The sequence below is a fragment of the Saimiri boliviensis genome, chromosome 4, assembly GCF_048565385.1.
Source record: "Saimiri boliviensis isolate mSaiBol1 chromosome 4, mSaiBol1.pri, whole genome shotgun sequence".
Taxonomy (NCBI): Eukaryota; Metazoa; Chordata; class Mammalia; order Primates; family Cebidae; genus Saimiri; species Saimiri boliviensis.
Window position 1 is genome coordinate 130,339,750 of NC_133452.1, and position 22,709 is coordinate 130,362,458.

General features: G+C 42.1%; 1 protein-coding gene across 4 annotated transcripts; it reads right to left on the reverse strand.

The window, feature by feature from the left end:
• Positions 1-9,019: 9,019 nt before the first annotated feature.
• On the reverse strand, positions 9,020-22,593 carry TMEM14A (transmembrane protein 14A). 4 transcript variants are annotated; one of them, XM_074398207.1, is made up of 6 exons: positions 22,415-22,504; positions 18,160-18,252; positions 16,120-16,205; positions 13,283-13,384; positions 11,422-11,509; positions 9,020-9,598 (listed from the first exon to the last, which is right to left on the reverse strand). In XM_074398207.1, the coding sequence occupies exons 3-6, from the start codon at positions 16,187-16,189 to the stop codon at positions 9,559-9,561; spliced, it is 300 nt and encodes a 99-aa protein (XP_074254308.1). In that variant the 5' UTR covers positions 16,190-16,205; positions 18,160-18,252; positions 22,415-22,504; the 3' UTR covers positions 9,020-9,558. The 4 variants fall into 4 exon arrangements, with proteins under 4 accessions (XP_074254308.1, XP_074254309.1, XP_003926440.1 ...); XM_074398208.1 differs by lacking the exon at positions 22,415-22,504 and adding an exon at positions 22,241-22,408; XM_003926391.3 differs by lacking the exon at positions 18,160-18,252 and having other exon boundaries at positions 22,415-22,593.
• Positions 22,594-22,709: the final 116 nt, after the last annotated feature.

The window sequence follows — 22,709 nt, forward strand, 5'->3', positions numbered from 1 at the left end:
TCCCAAACCACAAAACTGTGAGCAAATTTAAATGACTGTTTTAAGCTTCTGAATTTTGGTGTAATGTTTTATGCAGCAATAGAGAGTCAGAACATGGAATATATTTTGCACGTTTTGAAGCTCAAAATCCAGACCTTTTGTAGCTCTAAAGTCTCAGCATTTTCATTGCTCGGATAGTCGATAAGTTGAGAATTAACTAGGAGAGACAATGGGTAGATGGAAACGTGATGAATAGCATGGGGCTACAGTGGATGGAATCCTTGGTTGTCTCTAGACATTACCCCACTGCAAGGGTATGACATGTTATATGTGAGTGAAGTGTTTTCTGTGTCTTTACAAAAAGGGATAGGTTTTTATCCTTTAAATAAAAAAAAAAATGTGCGGTACAGTGGCTTACGCCTGTAATCCTAGCACTTTAAGATGCCAAGGTGGGCAGATCACTTGAGGTCAGGAGTTTGAGACCAGCCTGGCCAAAATGGTGAAACCCTGTCTCTACTAAAAATACAAAAAATTAGCTGGGCATGGTGGTGCACACCTGTAACTATAGCTACTCGGGAGGCTGAGGCATGAGAATTGTTTGAAACCAAGAGGTGAAGGTTGCAGTGAGCTGAGATCATAACACTGAATTCCATCCTGGGTGACAGAGCAAAACTCTGCCTCAAAACAACAAAAAAAGATAATTATAAGACTGATATGAAAAGCAATGTAACTATCATACATTAGCTGTTCTCAGAGTTTGGAGCATGCTGGGACTATAAGAACTCTGCAGTGGCAGGTGGCAAGGAGGGAATCAATTCAGATGGTGTGCACACCCACTTTTGTCAAACACTGTTTAGGGAGAAAGTACTATGCTTGGAGAGAAGCCTTGGAGAAAGTAGCACAGCAATTCATGAATGAGCAGGTTCTACTCATTTCTCATATGTAGGTGCTGGAAGATAATGAACAACATGCTTTCCAGATCCAAGGAAGAGTTGACTCATAAGGCTCTTCCCAGTTTAATGCAATGACGTACTGAAATTACATTTCTGGGCACCCTCTTGCGATCTCACCTCTCCCTGTCCACTGGTTTTGTTTCGCTCTCTTTACTAATTGTTCCTGTGTTCATGTGACACAGTATGTCTGTCCCACAATCCCTGAGTTCTCGTACTTCAGCTCCAGTGACACACGCAGCTGCTCAGAGTCTCAATGCTAACCTCCTAGGATAAAGATGGACGTGGTTTCGATCGGTGACTGAATGGACCTGGCAAGCCCACCTTGGCTGGGGTATGGTTTATATATCACAGTCATGACACATAGGAGCCCACCACCCCTATGCAGGAGGTGGGGGGAGAGGGAGCAGGTCTCAGAGAAGGGGCATCATTGTGGATAAGGTGGGGGTTCCAAAGTTGTCTACTTGGTCCAGTGTCTTCAACGTAACAACTGCTTAATAAACCATAGCTGTTATGAGAGACACATTAATAACATGTACTATAGATTTTAAACTAATGTCCTGTAAAGTCTCTTTCAAAGACATTCATGTGGGCAAAAATTAAGAACTTATTTCCTCAATGCCCAGACTGACTGACCACATGATCTCTCTAACCCAGGGTCTTTATTAAGAATGTCATCATCGAGGTTGATGCACCTTATAGAATGCTCATAAATGCAGTCTTCTGGGCCAGCATAATTATTAACCAGGAGGTAACCATTTTGGAACATAAACACCCCTGGAGAGAAGCCTTTGGCCCAGATCAGAACAATAGCTGTCCGATATTGGGTGCCCACTCTTTGCCTGTCACTTGATCAGTCCTTTGAGAATATTCTTTCTTTGAATGCTCACATTAATCCTGTGGGGGCAAGAATAACCATTTCTTTTCCCAGCTGGAGAAAGTGAAGTTCAAAAGTGAAGCAACTTCTTAGCAAATAAAGAGTGAGGTAGGATTTAAACCCAGATCTGTCTGTTGAACTTCTCAACACACTTGCCTAGAGGCACAAGGCCCTGCCTGCTCATGGTCCTCAAGAAGCCTCAGGGCACAGTGCCCCGCAGCCTTTCTTCCCCAGCTGACCCAGTGTGCCACTGCAGCCAACCCCACCACGCTTTTCTCTCCATCTCTGCAGAGGGCACTTGTTATTTTGTCTGTCCAGGATTATTCTTGTGTCCATACCTCCCTGAAAAAGAAATAATGGTAACTATGCCCCTTCCCTTGCCATCCTAGGAGTTCCTGCAGAAATTGCAATGTTCCACTATAACACTATTCCTCCCTCTCTTCACAGGCATTGGGTATCTAAGGAGTAGGCTCTAGATCCCAGCTGAGATAATCAGCTGCTTCTCCTGCATTTTCGGAATTGGTGTCAAGAGATGTAACCAGGTCTCTCTCCAGTTGCTGTAGCTCTAATATGTTAAAACTTAGGAGCTTCCAATGTGCATTTGCCACATGCAAGGAAATGAACAGAGAGAAGCAGAGATGAGGAACAGAGATAGGCAGAATTCTGTGGGGGGCCTGCCCATAGTCCTGATAATTATACAATTATGTGACTACACACTGACACATAGTAGGCCACCAGGCTATCAACTTCATGAGAGCAAGGATCACTCTGGTTTTGATTATTATTATACCTCTCTAATATCTAGCATTGGTTCCTGGTGGCACACAGCAAATTGTTGTTGAATGAGTGAATGACACATTCTATTAATGTCTCCTTTTTTTCTCCCTTCTTTCCTTACATAGGGAGACCTCTGGCTCAGGAAGTTTGGTGAACTCTTATCCAAACAGTCCTAGTTATTAATAACATTGTTCATTACTCATCCATCTGCCCATCCACCTGAAAACACACCGTTCAATCACAGAGAACCTTCAGTGAGCCAGGCATTTCTAGGAACTGAAAAAAGCCCAAAGAAGACGGTCATTGAGAGCTTCTGTTCTAGGCGCAAAGGGAGGTGGGAGAGATAGGCCTCTAATCTCTAATCAGTATTTTCCAGGCCATTCGGCATGGGCTACAACTGGTTGACAACAGCACAAACCCAACACTATTTCTCTAGTTGTAGTTCTACCTCACAGGGGTCCCATGTATTTGCCCCTCTTCCTGAGAGGTACACCAAAAGCTCCCATTCTTGTCCTGGTGTAGCTACCCACATCTCCCAGAACTCCTCCCACAGAGGGGAAGAACCATTCCCAGCTCTGTATACTATCCAATGGTTTGGGTATTAGGGTTTTCCAGAGAAACAGAACAAACAGGATACATATCCACATATAAACAGATCTATTATAGGAATTGGCTCATGCAGTTATGGAGGCTGAGAAGCTCCAAGATCCACCATCCACAGACTAAAGAACAGGGAAGCTGGCGGTGTAATTCAGTTTAAGTACTAATGCCCAAGAATCAGATTAATGGTGCAAGTCCCAAAGCCTGAGAAACAGGAGCACTGACGTCTGAAGTCAGAAGAAGATGGATATTTTAGCTCAGGCAGGGAGACCGAATTTATCCTTCCTCCATCTTTTTGTTCTATCTGGACCCTCAACTGAGTGGATGGTACTGCTCCAAATTGGTGAAGGTGATTTTCCTTACTCAGTCTTCTAATTCAAATGCTAATCTCTTCCAGAGACATCCTCACTGACACACCCAGTAATATTATCTTACCAGCTCTCAGGGCATCTCTTAGCCCGGTTGAGTTGACATGCACAATTAGCCATCATAGCTTTGCTGCTCTGCCTAGCCCCATCCGGTTGAGATAGGCCCCAATCTCAGATGTCTAGACTTTCTCTGCCGGCGGCATATCCTCCTCGCTGCTCTGAGCCCAGCAGCCTCTCATCTACCTGTTCCTTAGATCCCAGGAGACCACTGAGAATGCTCACCTCTTTGCCATGGACTCCTCAGTGTGTCTCCTGCTCTGTCTGCTCTGTCTCCAGCTGTCCCATGGCTAAGACAATGGTTCCTGCTGTCTTCAGTCTCCTCCCTCTTTCAGAGTCTGCTTCCCTTCCCTCCACCCACAGATGTGGGCCACTTACCATCACTCATAATTCACCGAGGGCTAAAGACATTACATCCTTCATCTTATTTAAAACTCTCAATAACCTATGAGACTGGAATCACACCCCCATTTTATAGATGAAGAAACTGAAGCTCAGAGAGGTTATTTTTGCAAGATCAAATGCAGACTAAAAAGCTTAATTTTTTTTTTTTTTGAGAGTGTTGCTCTTGTTGCCTAGGCTGGAGTGCAATGGTGCAATATCAGGCCACTGCAACCTCCACTTCCTGGGTTCAAGTGATTCTCCTGCCTCAGCCTCCTGAGTAGCTGAAATTACAAGCATGAGCTACCATGCCTGGCTAATTTTTTGTATTTTTAGTAGGATGGGGTTTCACCATGTTGGCCAGGATGGTCTCAAACTCCTGACCTCAGGTGATCTACCCACCTCAGCCTCCCAAAGTGCTGAGATTACAGGTGTGAGCTACTGCACCCAACCTAAAAAAGTTTAATTTATTTGTTGAACTTCCTATGTAAGGTCTGCAGAAGCAATGAAGGTTTATACAGTGATTCAGTTCGGACATTATCTCTGTTCAGTGTCTACAGGCTTGGGGTCAATAAACCTGAGGAGACTCATCTGGGCAAGCATTCATCCCACAGGGTCATCTCTGAAGCTGTAATGAACACTGTTGCAGTGTCCTCATGATTCAGAAGCTACCCTAGGCCTTTTAAGCTTCAATCCATGATAAATAGCATCAGTTTTTGCTGAGCAACTAAAAATACTTTTATAATGAAAAATTCCATACATTTATGAAAATAGAATGAACAGCATAATAAACTCCATGTACCCATTACTCAGCTGCTGCAATTAACAGCAAAAAGTCACTCATATTGTTCTATACTTCCACACACTCCTCCTTACAACTGGATTAATATGAAGCAAATCTCAGTATCATATTATTTCACCCAGAAATACTTTGGTATGAGTTTCTAAAAGATAAGGTTCTGTTTTTTAAAACATACCATAATATCATCATTATACATAAAAAATTAAGAGTAATTTTTTTTTTTTTTTTTTTTTTTTTTTGAGACGGAGTTTCACTCTTGTTACCCAGGCTGGAGTGCAATGGCGCGATCTCGGCTCACTGCAACCTCTGCCTCCTGGGTTCAGGCAATTCTCCTGCCTCAGTCTCCTGAGTAGCTGGGATTACAGGCATGAGCCACCATGCCCAACTAATTTTTTGTATTTTTAGTAGAGATGGGGTTTCACCGTGTTGGCCAGGATGGTCTCGATCTCTTGACCTCGTGATCCACCCGCCTCGGCCTCCCAAAGTGCTGAGATTACAGGCTTGAGCCACCGCGCCCGGCCGCAAGAGTAATTTCTTAGTATCAAATGTTCAGTACTGCTTCAAATTCCTTCTACTGCATATAGACTGTGCCCAAATTATGATGGTTCAACTTACCATTTACTTTACAATGGTGTGAAAGCCAGACACAATTCAGGAGAAACCACACTTCAAGTTGAGTTCTGTACTAAAAGTGATAAATAGAATGGTTGTATGGGTATACAATGGTTCTATACCCATACAGCCGTTCTGTTTATCACTTTTAGTAGAGAATTAAATAAGTTACACTGGCTATTCAATATTTTATTATAAAATGGCCTTTGTGTTAGAAAATTTTGCCCAACCATAGGCTAACTAAGTGTTCTAAGCACATTTAAGGTACTATGCTAAGCTATGATGATATTTGGTTGGTTAGGTATATTAAATCATTTTCAACTTATAATATTTTCAGCTTACAATGCATTTATCAGGACATAAATGTCAGAGGTGTTCGAACCTGAGCAACTCCACCTTCCATAGGGGCTGGGTAAAATAAGGCTGAAACCTACTGGGCTGTGTTTCCAGATGATCAAGGCATTCTAAATCACGGGATGAGACAGGAGGTCGGCACAAGATACAGGTCAGAAAGACCTTGCTGATAAAACAGATTGCAGTAAAGAAGCCAGCTAAAACTCACCAAAACCAAGATGGCGACAAGAGTGACCTCTGGTGGTCCTCACTGCTACACTCCCACCAGCACCATGACAGTTTACAAATGCCATGGCAACGTCAGGAAGTTGCCCTATATGGTTTAAAAAGGGGAGGCATGAATAATCCACCCGTCATTTAGCATATCATCATGAAATAACCATGAAAATGAGCAACCAGCAACCCTCTTCCTGAGAAGCACCCAAAATGCTCCCGTTCTTGTCTCGGTGTAGCTACCCACATCTCCATGAACTCCTCCCACAGAAGGGAAGAGCAGTTCCCAGCTCTGTATACCATTGGGTATTAGGGTTCTCCAGAGAAACAGAACAAATAGGATACATATCCACACATAACAGGAGATCTATTACAGGAACTGACTCACACAATTATGGAGGCTGAGAAGTTCCAAGATCCACATCTGCAGGCTAGAGATCCAGGATATATATACATATACATATATATATATATATATATATATATCTCCCCTATTAGTCCTAGTTCTTATATATATAATAGGGTGTGTGTGTGTGTGTGTGTGTGTGTATGTATGTATATAATAGGATATATATATCCTATTAGTTCTGTCCCTCTAAGAGAACCTTGACTAATACAAGGCGCAACTTAGGAAAGTTAAAGTCTCTCCTAAAACAGAGTAGGTTAGAGGGCCCTCTTAATAAAAGGCAAGGATGCTTGATCGACCTTGGATTAGAGGTCAAACTTAGGAGGGTTAGAGTGCCTTCTAGGGTTTAGGGTGTTAGAGGCCCCTCTTGATAGAGTCCATTTTGGCTAAGAATGGATTTGGCACTACAGGATGTTATCTGCTATTCTCTTTGGATTAGTCTGCCTTGCACTGTTTCCTGACGACTGTGGGTTACAGGATAAGGCATGTACAGGATCGTGGGACATGGGGGACATTTTCTTCCTTAAAAAGGGAAATTTGAATGCTGATGGGACTGCTGAAAAAAATTTCCTCACTACCGACAAGCAGCTGCCTGAACTTTTCAGCATCACTGCAATGGGTGGGTCTTTTCTCTGGCCTCCCTGAGCTCTTTGCCTTCCCCACTCTCCCTCAGGCAATGCTTCCTCTCTCTGTGTCTCTCCTTCTCTGTGCAAACTGAGTGATTAATGTAAAAATCACTCTTTATTTCCTCTGCAAAGTTTTAATCAACAATAATTTAAAACGTTTTGTTAGGCTAGTCATAAGCTGTAGCAAATTTGGTGTGCTTTGTGTGTCTTTCTGTGTTCTATGATGGAGAGGGGTACCGTAGGCTAGAACATGGTTGTAGGACCCCTGTAAGCCCGCTTTTCAAGATGGTCCAGTAAACTGGTCAGTTATAAACTTTGCTGCAGGTCTCTGGGAAAAAAAAAAACAAACCTGGATGAAGTTTCCTTCTTGTCTTGTATGTCCTTGGGAGCCTGACCTTGTAACCATGTAGCCATGCTTTCTGTTTTCACAATGGCAACCATGGTTCAGGGTTCAATTCCCGGCTTAGGAGATGGGTCCTTTATCTCCTGTCTGTGTATTTATATGTGTTGTGTGTGATGTTTATATCTAAAAGAGCTTTAATTGATTGTTTAATAATAATAAGCACATAAATCAAATATTTGTCAGAAAAGTTAGAAGTGTAATGCTTTTCATTTAGTTCATGTAACTTAAGTAATCTTTGGGAAAGAAAGACAGTTTTACAGATTATTGATAAAATAAAACTATCAGCCAGGCATGGTGGCTCAAGCCTATAATCCCAGCACTTTGGGAGGCCAAGGCAGGCAGATCACTTGAGATCAGGAGTTCAAGACCAGCCTGACCAACATGGCGAAACCTCGTTTCTACTAATAATACAAAAATTAGCCAGGCCTGGTGGCGCACACCCATAGTCCCAGTTACTCGGGAGGCTGAGGCGGGAATCGCTTAAATCCAGGAAGTGAAAGCTGCAGTTAGCTGAGATCATGCCACTGCACTCCAGCCTGGGTGACAGAGTGAGACTCCATCTCAAAAAATAAATATATAAATAAATAAATAATTTTTAAAAGTAAATAAAAATATCTTTAAAATGTAAACATTTGGTCTAAATTATGCAGTTCAGATATTAAGTTTGCTAAATGCTTTAAGATCATAAACTGCTTCTTTGGCTTCTGAAAATTGTTCACACTTTACCTACTTGGAGCATTCGATTCTAGATGAGGCCTGGGGACATGTAAAAAAGATTAAATGGTAAATGTATTTTAAAGCGAAAGTATCCAGAAGTTAATTGTGACGATCTAACAATAACACTGAAAACTCAAGATGTAAAAACTCTTGTGAGCAGTAACAAAACATAGTTTATGTTTCCCTAGGTAATGCAACAAGGGATACTTTAAGGATCTTTTAAGTTAATTTTGTTTTACTGTTAGATTGTTACCAAGTAACTTCTAAGATTTGCTACAACTTAATTCCTATGCCTAAGTCTATTTGGCCTAAAGAGAAGATATGTAATGAGACAATCAAACACTTGCCTGTTCTTTAGCACTGGGAACAACGGGCAACAAACACCACCTAAGGGAAAGTTATGAGAAAAAAAATAACAATGGTCAAATACTGAGCCAAGATGGGAGTTAGTCTTTAGAATACATTATACCATTTAATCATCATGACAGCACCACAGGATAGGAACTGTAGATATTTGGAGTCCATCATTTAGTTCAATTCCTCCTTAAGGATGAGAAACTGAGTCAGAGGAAAAGAAAATGACCTTCCAAAGAGCATCAAGTGGGTGGAAGAACTGGGCTGGAATTCAGGTTTCCTGATGTTCAATTTGGGCCCTAAAAGTGCCTCGGCCATTGAGTTACAACTATGCCTAAAAATAAAGTGGTAATATGAGACAAAATCAGTTTTGTTTCAGAATTATTACTCTTTCAGAGAGAGAAAGAAAATATCTTCTCCTGAAGAAGTAGAGTGTTGGCTTTAATAAACCCTCCTTCCCAACCCTTTTCATTAATAATTGAGCATTTAAATGTCAAAGACGATTTGAGTATACAGAGAAAAAACTAACATGTAACAAACAGGTTGGAAGCAAAATGTCTTTTATTTGAATACTGAATACATTCTGTTAGGACATAAGAGTGTGCTAAAAATGAAATCTTTTAAAGAAAAAAGTAGCACTGGCAGCAATACAATTAAAATGGAAAAAGTATAATTTCTAATTATTTCAAATATAACATAAATGACAAATAGATACAGTAGCATTCTGTGAACTCCACTTAACAATTCGTTTATGTGATAAGTTATAGTTTAAGCTTCCTTGAGACATGAGTATTTGGAATTTTCAAAAAATACCAACTATATAAAAAATAGGCACAGCAAATGGAAGAGCATATCATGATTCATTAGACACTTTTAATGAAAACAGGACTTGCCAATTAGAAAACAGTCAAAATTTTTGCTTTAGAAAAAAAAAACTACCTCAAACTCATGTTTATATTAGAAGTGACAGTGCTACTTGTGTTTCTAGCATTCCATATTTAATTTATCTTTTAAATACAAAGAATATGCTCTGCCCATTACAGCAGGATGACACGAACTTAATTTTCAGTTCCTCCAGATGCTCACAGCAGCAACAAGACAAGTCTTAGGATCATCATGAGGCTGGATTTTAAATAAAAGAAAGGCAAAGGGAGAGTCACTTTTATCTGGCATAAGACAGAAAGGGCCATGCGCTTGCCTACCCAGTAGTGTTACTAAGCTTTGGCTCGGGGGCTCTCCCAGCTCAACCCCTTGGAGGATTATAATGTCCCAGACATAACTGAATTAGCCACTTAAAAATGTTCACTAAATGAATAAGGAAAAATCAGAACTTTCTGTCCTGAAAATCTTGAATGAGGGTTTATAAGAGAAAGGTTTGGGAAGAAACTAATTTTCAAAAGCTAGTAAAATAAAGCAACTTGAAAAAATAACTGAGGACCAATTTGAGGGAGTTATTAATTCAATTTCAGCTACTTTCTATTAACTGAGGCCTTCTTCTGGTTCCATAAACCCTACTTCTTCTTCTTTTTTTCTAATTGAGTCTCACTCTGTCATCCAGGATGAAATGTAGTGGCACAATCTTGGCTCACTGCAACCTCTACCTCCTGAGCTCAAGCAATTCTCCTGCCTCAGCCTCCCAAGTAGCTGGAATTAGAGGCACCTGCCACCACACTCAGCTAATTTTTGTATTTGTAGTAGAGATGGGGTTTTGCCATGTTGGCCAGGCTGGTAATCTTGAACTCCTGACCTCAAGTGATCCACCCACCTCAGCCTCCCAAAGTGCGAGGATTATAGGCATGAGCCATCGCATCCAGCCCATAAACCCTACTTCTGATTCTTTCCACCACTAAGAATCACTTTTAGAACAGGGCTATAACTGGAGAGCCATCTTTTGTAATCACACTCCCCCCTTCCCTCCCTGAAACATAATACATAGTCACACTAGAAAATTCTACACAAAAGTAGAAAGAAGAACATTAAAATTATTCATCATACTACCACCCACAGAAAAACACTACTAACAGTTTGAAATATTTCCTCCCTGTTTTTTACACACGAATATTTTTAATCACACTATATTTGGTTATTTGTTGCCCTGTTTTTATACTTTATTATGTCACTAAGATTTTTCAATGCCACTCAATCATCTTTGAAAACATGAAATGTAATGCTCACTCAATATTCCATTAAATGGACAAACATTTATTTAAACATCTCCTTACTGGTGAACTGTCAGGGTATTCCTAAGTTTTTCAACTGTTGAGTTTTCATTAGAAATAAAATTGCAATGAACCTCAGTCTTTGTGTATATCTCATTGCTTTGGAGTAAATTCCAAAAAGTGAAAATGTGTATCAAAGGAAATAAACATGCTTATGGCTTTCAACATATAAAGTCAGCTTTCTGGAGAAATTTTTAAAATGTTATCTCTAAAATTGTATTTGGTAATACGGATAGAATTACTGGATCAAATTAAGAGAAACTTGAGTCTTTCTGTTTCTCTTTTAAAAAATATTAAACTTCTCTCTTAAAAACTCTTAAAAATATTAAATTTCTCTCCCTTAAAAACTTGAAATAACTGCACCACACTGTCACTTTGTCAAACTCTCTAAAAGAGATTGAGTATTAGATTTAAATGAACATATTTACTGTTGCAGACGGGTGAATCTTGAGGAAAAATGAGGCTGAGTTTAGCTCTTTCTTCTGAAAAAGGCAAGTATGCCTATATGACCAGATACTATAGCAACACTATGCATATCCAGTAAGAATGCTCATGGGTACGTCAATATCAAAGACCCACTGAATCCATGATATCTCAAGGTTTTTACTGTCATGCTTACTATAACAAAAAGGACTTTGATCTTTCAAATTAAAATGGATTTTTCCATAAAATGCAGCACTTCAAAGAACAGCAGAGGAAAGTATTGATCAAAATAGTTTTATTTACCTTAAACCTGCAACGAGACCAGCAGGCATTATTTTCTTGGACCTCTTAAATCTCACACCCATTATGGTGGCCAGGAAGAAAGCTGTAACTGAAAACCAAACTAATTCATGAACTAGAGTTTCAAACATGTTATCAATGCTTGCAGGAAAAAAAATGGGTATCATTTAAAGCTTTCTAACATTACAACTATTATGGATAGGTACTGAGTTGCCATTGTCTTAAAAAGATAAAGTCTCTATTAAAACACTTCATAATCTACTTCATCAAAAATGTTTCTGGGTAAACATGTTAAAATCTACTCCTGAAATGTCTTCAAAAGATAAAGACTTTCTCTCTCTCTCTCTTTTTTTTTTTTTTAATTTTGTTGAGACAGAGTCTTGCTCTGTATCCCAGGCTGGAGTGGCATAGTGGTATATCTCAGCTCACTGTAAACTCCATCTCCGGGTTCAAGGAATTCTCCTGCCTCAGCCTCCCGAGTAGCTGGGATTACAGGTACATACCAATATGACCAGCTAATTTTTGTATTTTTATAGTAGAGACAGGGTCTTGCTATGTTGGCCAGGCTGGTGTTGAACTCCTGGCCTCAAGTGATCTGCCAGCCTCGGCCTCTCAAAGTGTTGAGATTACAGGTGTGAGCCACCACGCCTAAGAAATTCTTTTTCTAACCTAAATTTCTATTTAAAGAACACTCCTTGAAGACTAGCACTGAGCGTTATTCAACTTCTCTCAGAAACACAAAGCAGCACACTTGGACCCACAGGAGACACTCAATAAATGTTTAGTTAACCGAATATAAAGAAAATAGTTAATATATCTCTTACAAGTAAGATCTGATTAATTTAAAAAAGACTAAAAAGAAGGCTGACTGGTTCGATTTCGTAGCATTCCATTTCAGAGAATTTGATGCCTGGAGACTAAAAAATAGTCTAAGCAATCGTGTTTTATTCAGAAGCATTAAGTCAGCCTTTGTGGAGCTGTACCAATATGAAGAGAAAGGTGGTTTTATGTAAGAGATTAGACAGCAATGTTTTCAAAGAAAAACTATTGATATAAAAAGTAACTGAAAATAAACACTTGTGAACTATTTAAATGCATATAAATAAAAATCCTAATATCACTATATCTGGCTGATACATCTAACACAACCTCATCACTAAAAATATCCCTAACCCCTTTTAAAAACTAAAGAAAAAAAATCCCAAATCTTTCTCTCTCCTTCAAATGTAGAATAATTTTGTCTTCATTTATATATTCTTCCATACACAATCAAGGCACCTTGAATAATAAATCAGAGACAATTTCCTTGGTATAGTTTTCTAAACCTTCCCTGTATATCTCTTTCAAGTGAGATGAAAGTCAAGTGTCCTGGTGAGTTTAAACACACAGGTTTCCATTTTTTCTGTAGATATTCTCCCACTAAGCTGAAAAAGGGAAGAAGCTAAAAAAGTGTCAGCCTTGCTTTTTTAGGTTAAGTCTTTAGGCAGTGCAGAATCTAAAAGCTGTTTGTGAACTAAATGAAACGATGCAAGCCTGTCTCTTTTTAGTTACTTTCACTGCAACGTAAAAACTATGCTAAATATCCATTTTCAGAAAATCTGAAAATCAGTCCTTGCTTTTCCTAATTCAATTTTGCTATTAACAAGTTTTTATAGAAATATTGTTCTGAGTTGGAAGGTTTGGTAGCAATGACATCATTTTTTATCAGGTCTTTCTAGAAAGGAGTAGTGTTGTATTCCGCCTCAGCACATGCATATGCCCATTTGCCATTTGACTAAATATGTTCTAGTATATCTAGCATGGGGTATCAAAAAGATCACCTGCAATGTTTGAGTCTCTAACTTGGGGAAAATGCCATACTTACACAGTGACACTTTTACATCTCGTTTGTCATTGGAGACACGGTAAGCTCCATAGCCAGCCAAACAGCCAACAAAAAGACCAGCAATCAAAGACAGAACACCACCTGGGAGGGGAAAAAAATATGGGCTCACAAAGAGAATCCCCAAATGAAAGGAATTCATTCCATTTACTTCTATTGTGATACAGGCACCTTCAAATGTACTGCTATTTGAGCACAGTAACTGGACAAAGCCAAATGAAGAATAGGACTCTTCGTGAATACTTTCTAGGAGATGACTGTTTCATGCTGAACCCAAATGCAAGGCAGAGGAGCCCTGAAGGTGCAGCAATGCAGGGAGTTAGATGTCACTTGGGGGAATAAGAGAACCTGCCTTGTGCTGGCGGATTGGACACTGACTGCACGATCTTGGGCAATTACTTAACTTCCTTCAGCCCTTCTCTTTTAATTTTTCCTATTCTCCTTGCCTCCTTTTTACTATGAGGTTGTAATGATAAAACCTAAGATGCAAAAGCATTTTTAGTTCATAGAGGTAAAGATATAAGTTCTGTAGAAACCAAGCAATGGTTCCAACCTGAATAACTGACAACCTTCAAGCCTCAAGATATCAGGACTTAAGGACTAATGGAGACCCTACTGAGAAGGAGGAAAACCAAAGTACTGACTCCAGCTCCCCAGCTCCTATCCCATGCACCCACCCACCAGTACACTCCCGACCCCCAACCCATACACCCACCCAAGAGCACTATGACAAACACCAAGCACTTTCTGTGCATTGGGCAGTAGGTCGCACGCCAGTGACACTATGAACAAGACACACACAATCCTTGCTTCATGGAACTCACCCTATTTCGAATCTATTGGATTAGAATCCCTGGAGGGTAGGGTTAAGATTATCTCTATTTTTAAAATATCCATTGGAAATTCAAATGTGTAGCCACGGTTAAGAGCCACTGCAGCACATGCAGGCATATACACACAACACACACACACACACACACACACACAGCCCAAAGCAGCATCCTGAATGAGAAGACAAACATGCTAGGCTCTAGTCCTAATTCTTTCACTTGCTGGCTGAAGGACTTTGGCTAAGTCACTTAGCCTCTCTTGAGTTATAGCAGTTGTAAAACAGGGTTAATATCATCCATGTCAGGTATATATATAAAGGGTTAGAATGTTAAAGTTGGAGGGAATGTTAAATTACACATTGTTTCCCCAAACGCTGTTATTCAAACATAGTAAGGTGATATTTTAAAAATACATCTGGACAGGTCACTCTCCCAATTAAAAACCCTCAGTGCTTCCTAAAGCTCTCAGGAAAAAAAAAAAAAAAAAAAAAAATCCAGTTTGGTATATTGTGGGAACCCTGGCCGCCTTTCAGTTCTCTGAATATACCAAACTCTATTCCTCATGGCTTTTAGACACACTCTTCCTGTGTGGACTGCTTGTATCTACACTGTTCACTTGGCCAAGTGTAGCTCACCTTCGGATGTCTGCTTCAGTGTTACTTCCTCAGAGATGCCTTCTCTGACCCACCATTCTGAACAAAGGCCCCCATCACAGACTTCCACTATTCCCAATCAGACATTTATATGCTATTCATGGACTGAATGTCAGTCTCCCCCTACTCACTTATGCATGCCATTCTTTTTGCTCATTGCTGTTTCCCCAGGGCGAGACACAGGGCCAGGTACACAGGAGCACTTGAAAATAGTGATTTAATGCATCCCCGTTATGGGTCATGTTCAAGCGGAAAATACCAAATAAGGATATCGTTAAGGAGATTAAAGCATTTTTTCAAATGCACAACTAAGTAACCATTAAGATGTCTTCTCATGTAGAGGTTCTATGATGCTCTTTTCTGTACAGTATATGCTGAAGATATCACCCCACTCCACCCTCCCCATCACCACCATACATGCACACTTAAGTATGTGGAGAAAGTAGCAGTGTCTACACTTCAGTCTTGATGGGATCAGACAGCAAACAACAGGGGCAGGCTCACCAGCACCAAGAACCAGGGAGATTCTTGAGAAATTTCAGCTTGCACGAGGAAGGTGGAGGAACTGTGGGCTGTTTTACAAGAAAGGCATGCTGGTGGAAGGAAGCAAAGATCCTAAGAACAAGCTCAGTGTCCAATAGCAGGGGCTACAAGAAAAGCAGCTCTAAGCTCTTTCCTTCCCACTTCCTGGGATGCCTGATCTGGGATGCCTCATCTGTTGTACACACACACACACACACACACACACACACACACACGAAACAGAAATAGGAGACAGCATGACTATAAATGATTCTACAATAAAAGAAAGTAAAATTTAAAAATCTTAACCTTTCCTTTTTCTCCATGACAACCCTTTAGTTGATTACCTGAGTTTTTTTCTCCCCCCAGTTTTTTGGACAAAGGTGAAGAGACAATTTTGGATATGATATCTGAGAATTTAACAATTTCTTCATTGAAATACACAGGATCAATATAACTCTGTTTTTGGTACCATGATTATGTAATGCAAAAAAAAAAATTCTCATTTAATAATAAGCAGTGGTCCTGAAAGAGATCAAATCAATTAACTATGCAGCTGATAATGACAGATGAAGTAAGAGTCTTGTGGTGAAAGAGAGGCCCCGAACCCCCAGGCTGGAACACTCTGTCATGCCTAGCCCTCTGTTTTTCACGTAAGCCTCTTCCTTTCATGAGTCCCTTCCATGACACGTGGGTCTTCAGCCATCTCTAAGGCATCTTTAGCTTCTCATCCTACTTGCAGACCCTCATATGATCTAGCACAACCTCTATACCCCAACTCATTCCCTTTGATGAAAGTTTGGGTTAGGCTTACCTCTCCGCTTATATCCAAAAATGCTTCCAAATGTCACAAGGGCTGCATAACCAAAACCGATCAGGTCCATTGGCAAGGTTGCAATTCTAAAGCAAGGGGGAATGGACAAATTACACAAAATAAAAAGTTTGGGGTAGGGAATGTATCGAAAAATGATATGCTCATATGGTTTGGCTGTGTGTCCCCACCCAAATCTCATGTTGAACTGTGATCGTTGAGTGTTGCAGGTGGGACCTGGTGGGAGGTGACTGGATCATGGGGGTGGGTTTCTAATGGTTTAGCATCCTCCCCCTAGTGATGTCTCGTGATAAAGTTCTCACAAGATCTGGATGTTTGAAAGTGCATGGCACTTCCCCCTTCACGCTCTCACTCCTGTCGCCATGTGAAGATATGCTTGCTTCCCCTTTGCCTTCTACCATGACTGTAAGTTTCCAGAGGCTTCCCCAGCCACGCCTCCTGTACAGCCTGCATAAGTGAGTTGATTAAACATCTTTTCTTCATAAATTACCAAGTCTCAGGTAATTCTTTAGAGCAGTGTGAGAATGACTAATACAAAGGCACTTCACAGAAGTAGAGAAATTAATTTCTCTAGTCTACTAAAGAAAGTGAGGTTTGGCCAGGCATGGTGCTCACGCCTGTAATCCTAGTACTTTGGGAGGCCAAGGCAGGCAGATGGCTTGAGCCCAGGAGTTTGAGACCAACCTGAGCAACATGGCAAAACCCCATCTCTAGTAAAAATACAAAAAATTAGCTGGGTGTGGTGGCATGCGCCTGTGGTTCCAGCTACTTGGGATGCTGAATGGGAGGACTGCTTGAGCCCAGGAGGTTGAGGCTACAATGAGCCATGATTGTGCCACTGCACTCCAGCCTGGGTGACAGAGTGAGACCCTGTCTCAACAGGGCTCACAGGAAAAAAGAGATTCAAACTTCAGCTCTCCCAACCCTCTACTATCCCTTTCATCCTCATCACGTTAAGCACACTCAGGGAGATACCTCAAGCTGATTCTCCTCTGCCTGTCTTCAAGGTCTGCTGTACTCTCAGCTGTTTAATTCTTTCTACTTCCCCAAATAAAACTTCTGCTCTCGTTAGCCAGGTCTCTTCACTGAACTGTGACCCTATAATTTTCACTTTTCACTTCCATAACTGAAATGTCCTCCCTCCCTACCCACCTACAAAAGCCCAACCATCCTTTGCACCCCACCTCCCTTTTAGCCTTCTCCCCTGACTTCTACCCTTATTAACTACCTTCTAATTTCCTTAACTCTAGCCTGTACTATCAAAGTGATCTGAAGCAAATGGCTTCTTCCTCTTCTAAATTCCTTGACTTCCACAACTCCATCTTATAATTCTTTCATGTTTGTACAGATATTAGTACTCTCATCTTTTACAGATGGATGTCTTCTTGGAGACCGAAAAATTCACTTTAAATGAATAATTCACCTTTTAAAGAATGGCTGTCATTAGTTTCCTTGCAAGATAGCTCATCTGTGGTAGCAGGGACATCTACACTTAAATCAATAGAGAATACAATACATACAATATATACGATATAGCTCCTGACTGAAGTTAAACAGATGACAATGGCATTCTACTGTGCATCATAGCAGCAGCCAAAACACACCCAGTGGTGAGAAGTTCCATTGAAACCCTGCCCACAATTCTCTCAGATGCAGTAGACAGTGTGTCAGCCACAGGCTAGACGTGGCTACTGGGCCTTGGACCATGCCCCTCCCTCACCCCCAACTTTCCCTGCAAGTGAGGAAAATAGATGAGATGAGCTCTGGAGTTCCGTGCAGCTTTTCAAGTTTTAAGATTCCTAGTGGTGCCTTTATTTTTGAATTTTCTCATACCTATATTTCCTCCTCAGGGAAAGGAATTATCTTTGTAAATAAGAGGAATGGTACATGAGATCCCTTGCATATTTTTACAATTTTCTCCCTGCTTACCATTTAGGTTAATGGGCCTTTTATCTCCTGTAGCAATTGGTAACAAATTAATTTAGAAGAACAGAAAAAGGGGCCAGGCGAGGTGGCTCATACCTGTAATCCTGGCACTTTGGAAGGCAAAGGCAGGTGGATCACTTGAGGTAAGGAGTACGAGACCAGCCTGGCCAACACAGTGAAATGCTGTCTCTATGAAAAATATAGAAAATTAGCCAGGTGTGGTGTGGTGGGTGCACGTCTGTAATCCCAGCTACTTGGGAGGCTGAGACAGGACAATCCCTTGAACCTAGGTGGCAGAGGCTGCAATGAGGTGAGATCGTGCCATTGCACTTCTCAGAAGAAGGAGAAGGAGAAAGAAGGAAGAAGGAAGGAGGAGAAAGAAGAAGAAGAAAGGAGAACAAAGAAAAGGAGGAGGAGGAGGAGGAGGAGGAGGAGAAGGAGGAGGAGAAAAAGGGTTTTGAGCTGACCTCAGAGTCATCAACTAGCACTTACTATGAGGAAGGGTACGGGGGAGGGAATCTGAGGCACAGGATATGACAGCACCAAATAGGAGGCAACACTGAAAAATGCTCAGTGTCTACAGGAAGGAGAAGTCGGGAGAGCCCATCTGTGCCCGAGAAGTGGTACAGCAGGATATAACATGCAGGGAGAATCTGGGTCCAAAAACCATTCGCTGACTGAACGATGGCTAAACAAATAATAACAACGAGGTTCATAATGTTTTTGAGCAATTACTATGTGCTAGGGGCCATTCCAAGGCATTCTAGGTGTCTTACATGCATCAACTCATGTACTCATGACCACACCCTATGGCAGGCGTCCCCAAACATTTTGCACAGGGGGCCAGTTCACTGTCCCTCAGACCGTTGGAGGGCCGCCACATACTGTGCTCCTCTCACTGACCACCAATGAAAGAGGTGCCCCTTCCTGAAGTGTGGCGGGGAGCCGGATAAATGGCCTCAGGGGGCCGCGTGCGGCCCGCGGGCCGTAGTTTGGGGACGCCTGCCCTATGGTATGTACTATCATGATTATCCCCATTTTCCAGATGAGGAAACTGAAGCACAGAGAAGGCAAGCAATGCTCGAAGGTTATACAGCGAAACAAAGATTTCCGACTAGGGGAAGTCTCAGTCCTAACCTCTATGCAACGTCACCTCTGATAATTGAGTTAGCTGCTGAAAAAAGTGAATAAGTGAACCAAACATGTTCTTCAGAGTTTTCAAGTGAATCAAACATATTCTTCAGAGTTTTCTATTCTGGATCAAGCACATGCTCTTCACAGCTTAAAATTGTGACCACATGGCACTGTGTCCCATCTGGTAACTTACAATGTTCAGCCCCATGAACTTCTCACGTTTGGTCCTGCTTACTAAAGGAGCTAACCGTATGCCATAAGGCATGCTTATCTTCAAACCTGATACCACACCACTTACTAGCTGTGGGATCTCAATAACTCAGTTTCTCCATCTTTAAAATAGGGATAATAAAAATATCTACATTATAGGATTGTCCTGAGCATTAAATTAGTTAATACTGGAAAGCACTTAGAACACTGCCTAGCACATACTGAGCACTCAACAATTAGCTGGTCCAATAATAATGATTCTTCTCATTCACCCTTACACCTATTTTGAGCTTGAGGTGTGTAAGGCTATTACTATTTCAGCACACTGAGAAAACTGAGGTAGGGTGAATTTATGATTTAGTTAATGAATCATACCATAATATTATAACATCTATTTGTACTCAGTTCAACTTAACAGATATTTATTGAGCATTTTCTTTGTGCAAGGCAGCAGGAAGCAATGGTAAGTGCTAAGACATGGTCTTGGTCCTCCAGGACCTACAGTACAACATAGCAGTAGGAGGCAGATGTGTAAATGAGCGTTAAGAGGAGAAGTGTGGGTACCATAACAAGTAGTGGCATCCAGCGAGGACTAGGAGCCTAAGTAAGGTTACCCAGATAAGACAGGGTCCCAGCTGGGAACTTGAAGAGATGTTGCGCCGAACCCCTATTAACTTCAATAGGGAAGGCAACAGTTTCAAGAGGCCGAAAGAGACCCAGAGCCAGCAAATGAGACATGGGGTTTCATTAGGGGCTTACATACAGAGGAGGGAGTCCAGTGGCAGTGGGCTGGGCAGGAAAACAACCGCTTGCAAACATCATGAAATTTATGTGGCATTTTCACTTAACACCCTCCCCTCAATGACCTCCACCTGGCAACCTTGATTTAACTCAAAATTCAGGGCCTCAATTCCCTGTGTGGCCCTTGTTCTACAGGACAGGCTGGGCAAGGGCTCAGATGTTCTTTATAGACAAGAAACAAATCTCTGGGTGGGACAGGCCTGGATTCCCTAGTTCACAAAACACATTCAGGTCCATCTGCCACACAGGGTCATTGTAAGGGTATGCTTTAATTATTGCTGTCAGGTGCATTTACCCTACAGGGGAGCATGAGTAAGTCAAGTGAAGAGGGTGGCAGGAAAGGGTGTTCCTGGGGGGAACATATGCAAGGCACTAATGGAACAAGACAGCATGGCATGTTCTCAAAATGATAAGTGCAAGGGGCTTGTGCAAAGAGAGGGTTCTGGTGAGAAAGACAGGGCTGTACACCCACATAAGCCCCGTGAAAGGAGACTGGTTCTGTTCTAAGGATCACTGAAGGAAACCTCACAATCAGATTTAAATTCCAGCAAGCACTTCCCCAGTTGAAGTAGTGAAGACAGGTTGTGAAGTGAAGCAGGAAGATAAATCGGGAAGCTGCAACAGTAAAGTAAGCAAGAAGTTAGTTGATAACAGTAGGTTTATCTAGAGAAATGGCAATGAGAATGGAGAGAAGGTGAACAGATTTCAGAGGTGCAGGAGGTGGAATCAGCAGAACTGAATGCGAGGAGGGACAGGAAAGCCAGGTGAATCAGAGATGACTCACCCCTAGGTCTCTGGCTTAGACCATGAGAAGAAGCAGGGAGTCAGGAAGCCTCATGCTATTCCCTGAGACAGAAAACATGGGAACAGCAGCAGGTATGTGGTTGGGGGAAGAGGGAGGTGGCCAGGAGTAATGGGATCTGTTTGGAATATATTCAGTCTGAAACGCCCGACCTCAGTCTGGAAAACACCCTTACATACAAATGTGAAGCTTTTGAGAAGTCTTTCATTATCAGGTGTAACTTTCAGACCTAATTTTCTCTCAAAGCCAAGTATCTGCTGTGAAAGACTGATTCCTCTCATCCTGAGCCCCTCAGCTCTTCCTGCGACCTTCTCTTGGGGACCCAAGAGAAGACTCTTGGTTTAGAGTTACTTATACTGGGATTCTCTCGCCTCTCAGCCAGCCAAGCTCCTTCCAGGAAAACCCAGGTTCAATTTATCTTTGTCCTCCTCACAGCACCAAGAACCCTGCCCTGCACAAGGCAGGTACTTAAAATACTTGTTAAGTGAATAAGTGAGTGCGCGAACCAAAGAAACAGCTGCCTGAAGACATTCTGTAGCTGACCTACCCAATACAGCTTTATCGACGGTAACAGGCAGCTCCTTAATCTCCTTAGTGAAATGACTGTTGTTCTAAGGGAGCAAAATAAATCTATTCCCAATGCTTGCAAGAAGATTCTGTTCTTACAGAGAAAATTCAGACAAGAGCAATCACCTTTTCCATGAGGCAGCGAGGTGGCCAGGCCAGAAGCACACATTAAAGCCAGAGGCTGCCTTAAGGTGGAAGGGATAAGGCGGGCGAGGATGTGCTCAGCACATAACACGCTCTCGTCACAAATGCGATGCTCAAGGCTTGGACAGGCTAGAAAGCATCTTGGATGCAATACAGTAAAGCGATTTACCACACCACCTACAAAACAAGGTGACAGGCGCCAACCTCGCTGCCAGCTCCAAGACCTCCAAAATTTGGAGAACTAAGAGATTTTCGGTAAACTATTATATAAAAAGCATTTTCACATGCTAAAGGTATAACAATTACCTACCCCTGAGCTCTTTGAGGATACAAAAGGCACATTTCGAGTGGGGTCCTGGTGGTGCTGAGGTTAAAATCCTGCCAAGCATTTTGTAATGGTCCATGAGCCCACCCCACCACCCCAGCTCCAGGAAGGTAGGAGGCAGGTTAGGTGGGATATTTAGGGATACGAGAAGGCAGAAACTCCGGAAATTCCCAGGAGAAGGAGAAAAATGATACCGGGGAGGGAAGACCGAGGTCCTGCAAAATCCCCTCAAGGTCCTCCGCGTCGTCGTTTGCTGTGCAGATTTGGCGCGGGGAGGGGATACCTGCTAAGCAACGCCCCTTGTATTTCTGCGGTTGTGTAAGAAAATTCAGAGCAGGAAGGTCTCTATTGCGGGATGCACAGCTCACCTGCAGCCCCGAGCCCTCACTGCAGCTGAAAAGACAGACGTCCGGGGCCGGCTGCCGGCAAGCGCGATCCCTGGAGTCCGGAAGCAGCCTCCGCGCCAGCGCGGTCCCACCCTGCGCCCAGCAGTCTCGCGCCGAGCCGAGGCCGCTCCCTCCCGGAGACGCCCTTCCCGCCGCGCGCATGCGCCGTGTCCCTTCTCGCCTGGCAGTGCTCTGCGCAGCCCCGCCCTCCGGCGGAATCCGGGCGGCCGGTGGGCCCGGCGGCCTGCAGCCCCTGTGCTGTAACGTTCCGGTTGCT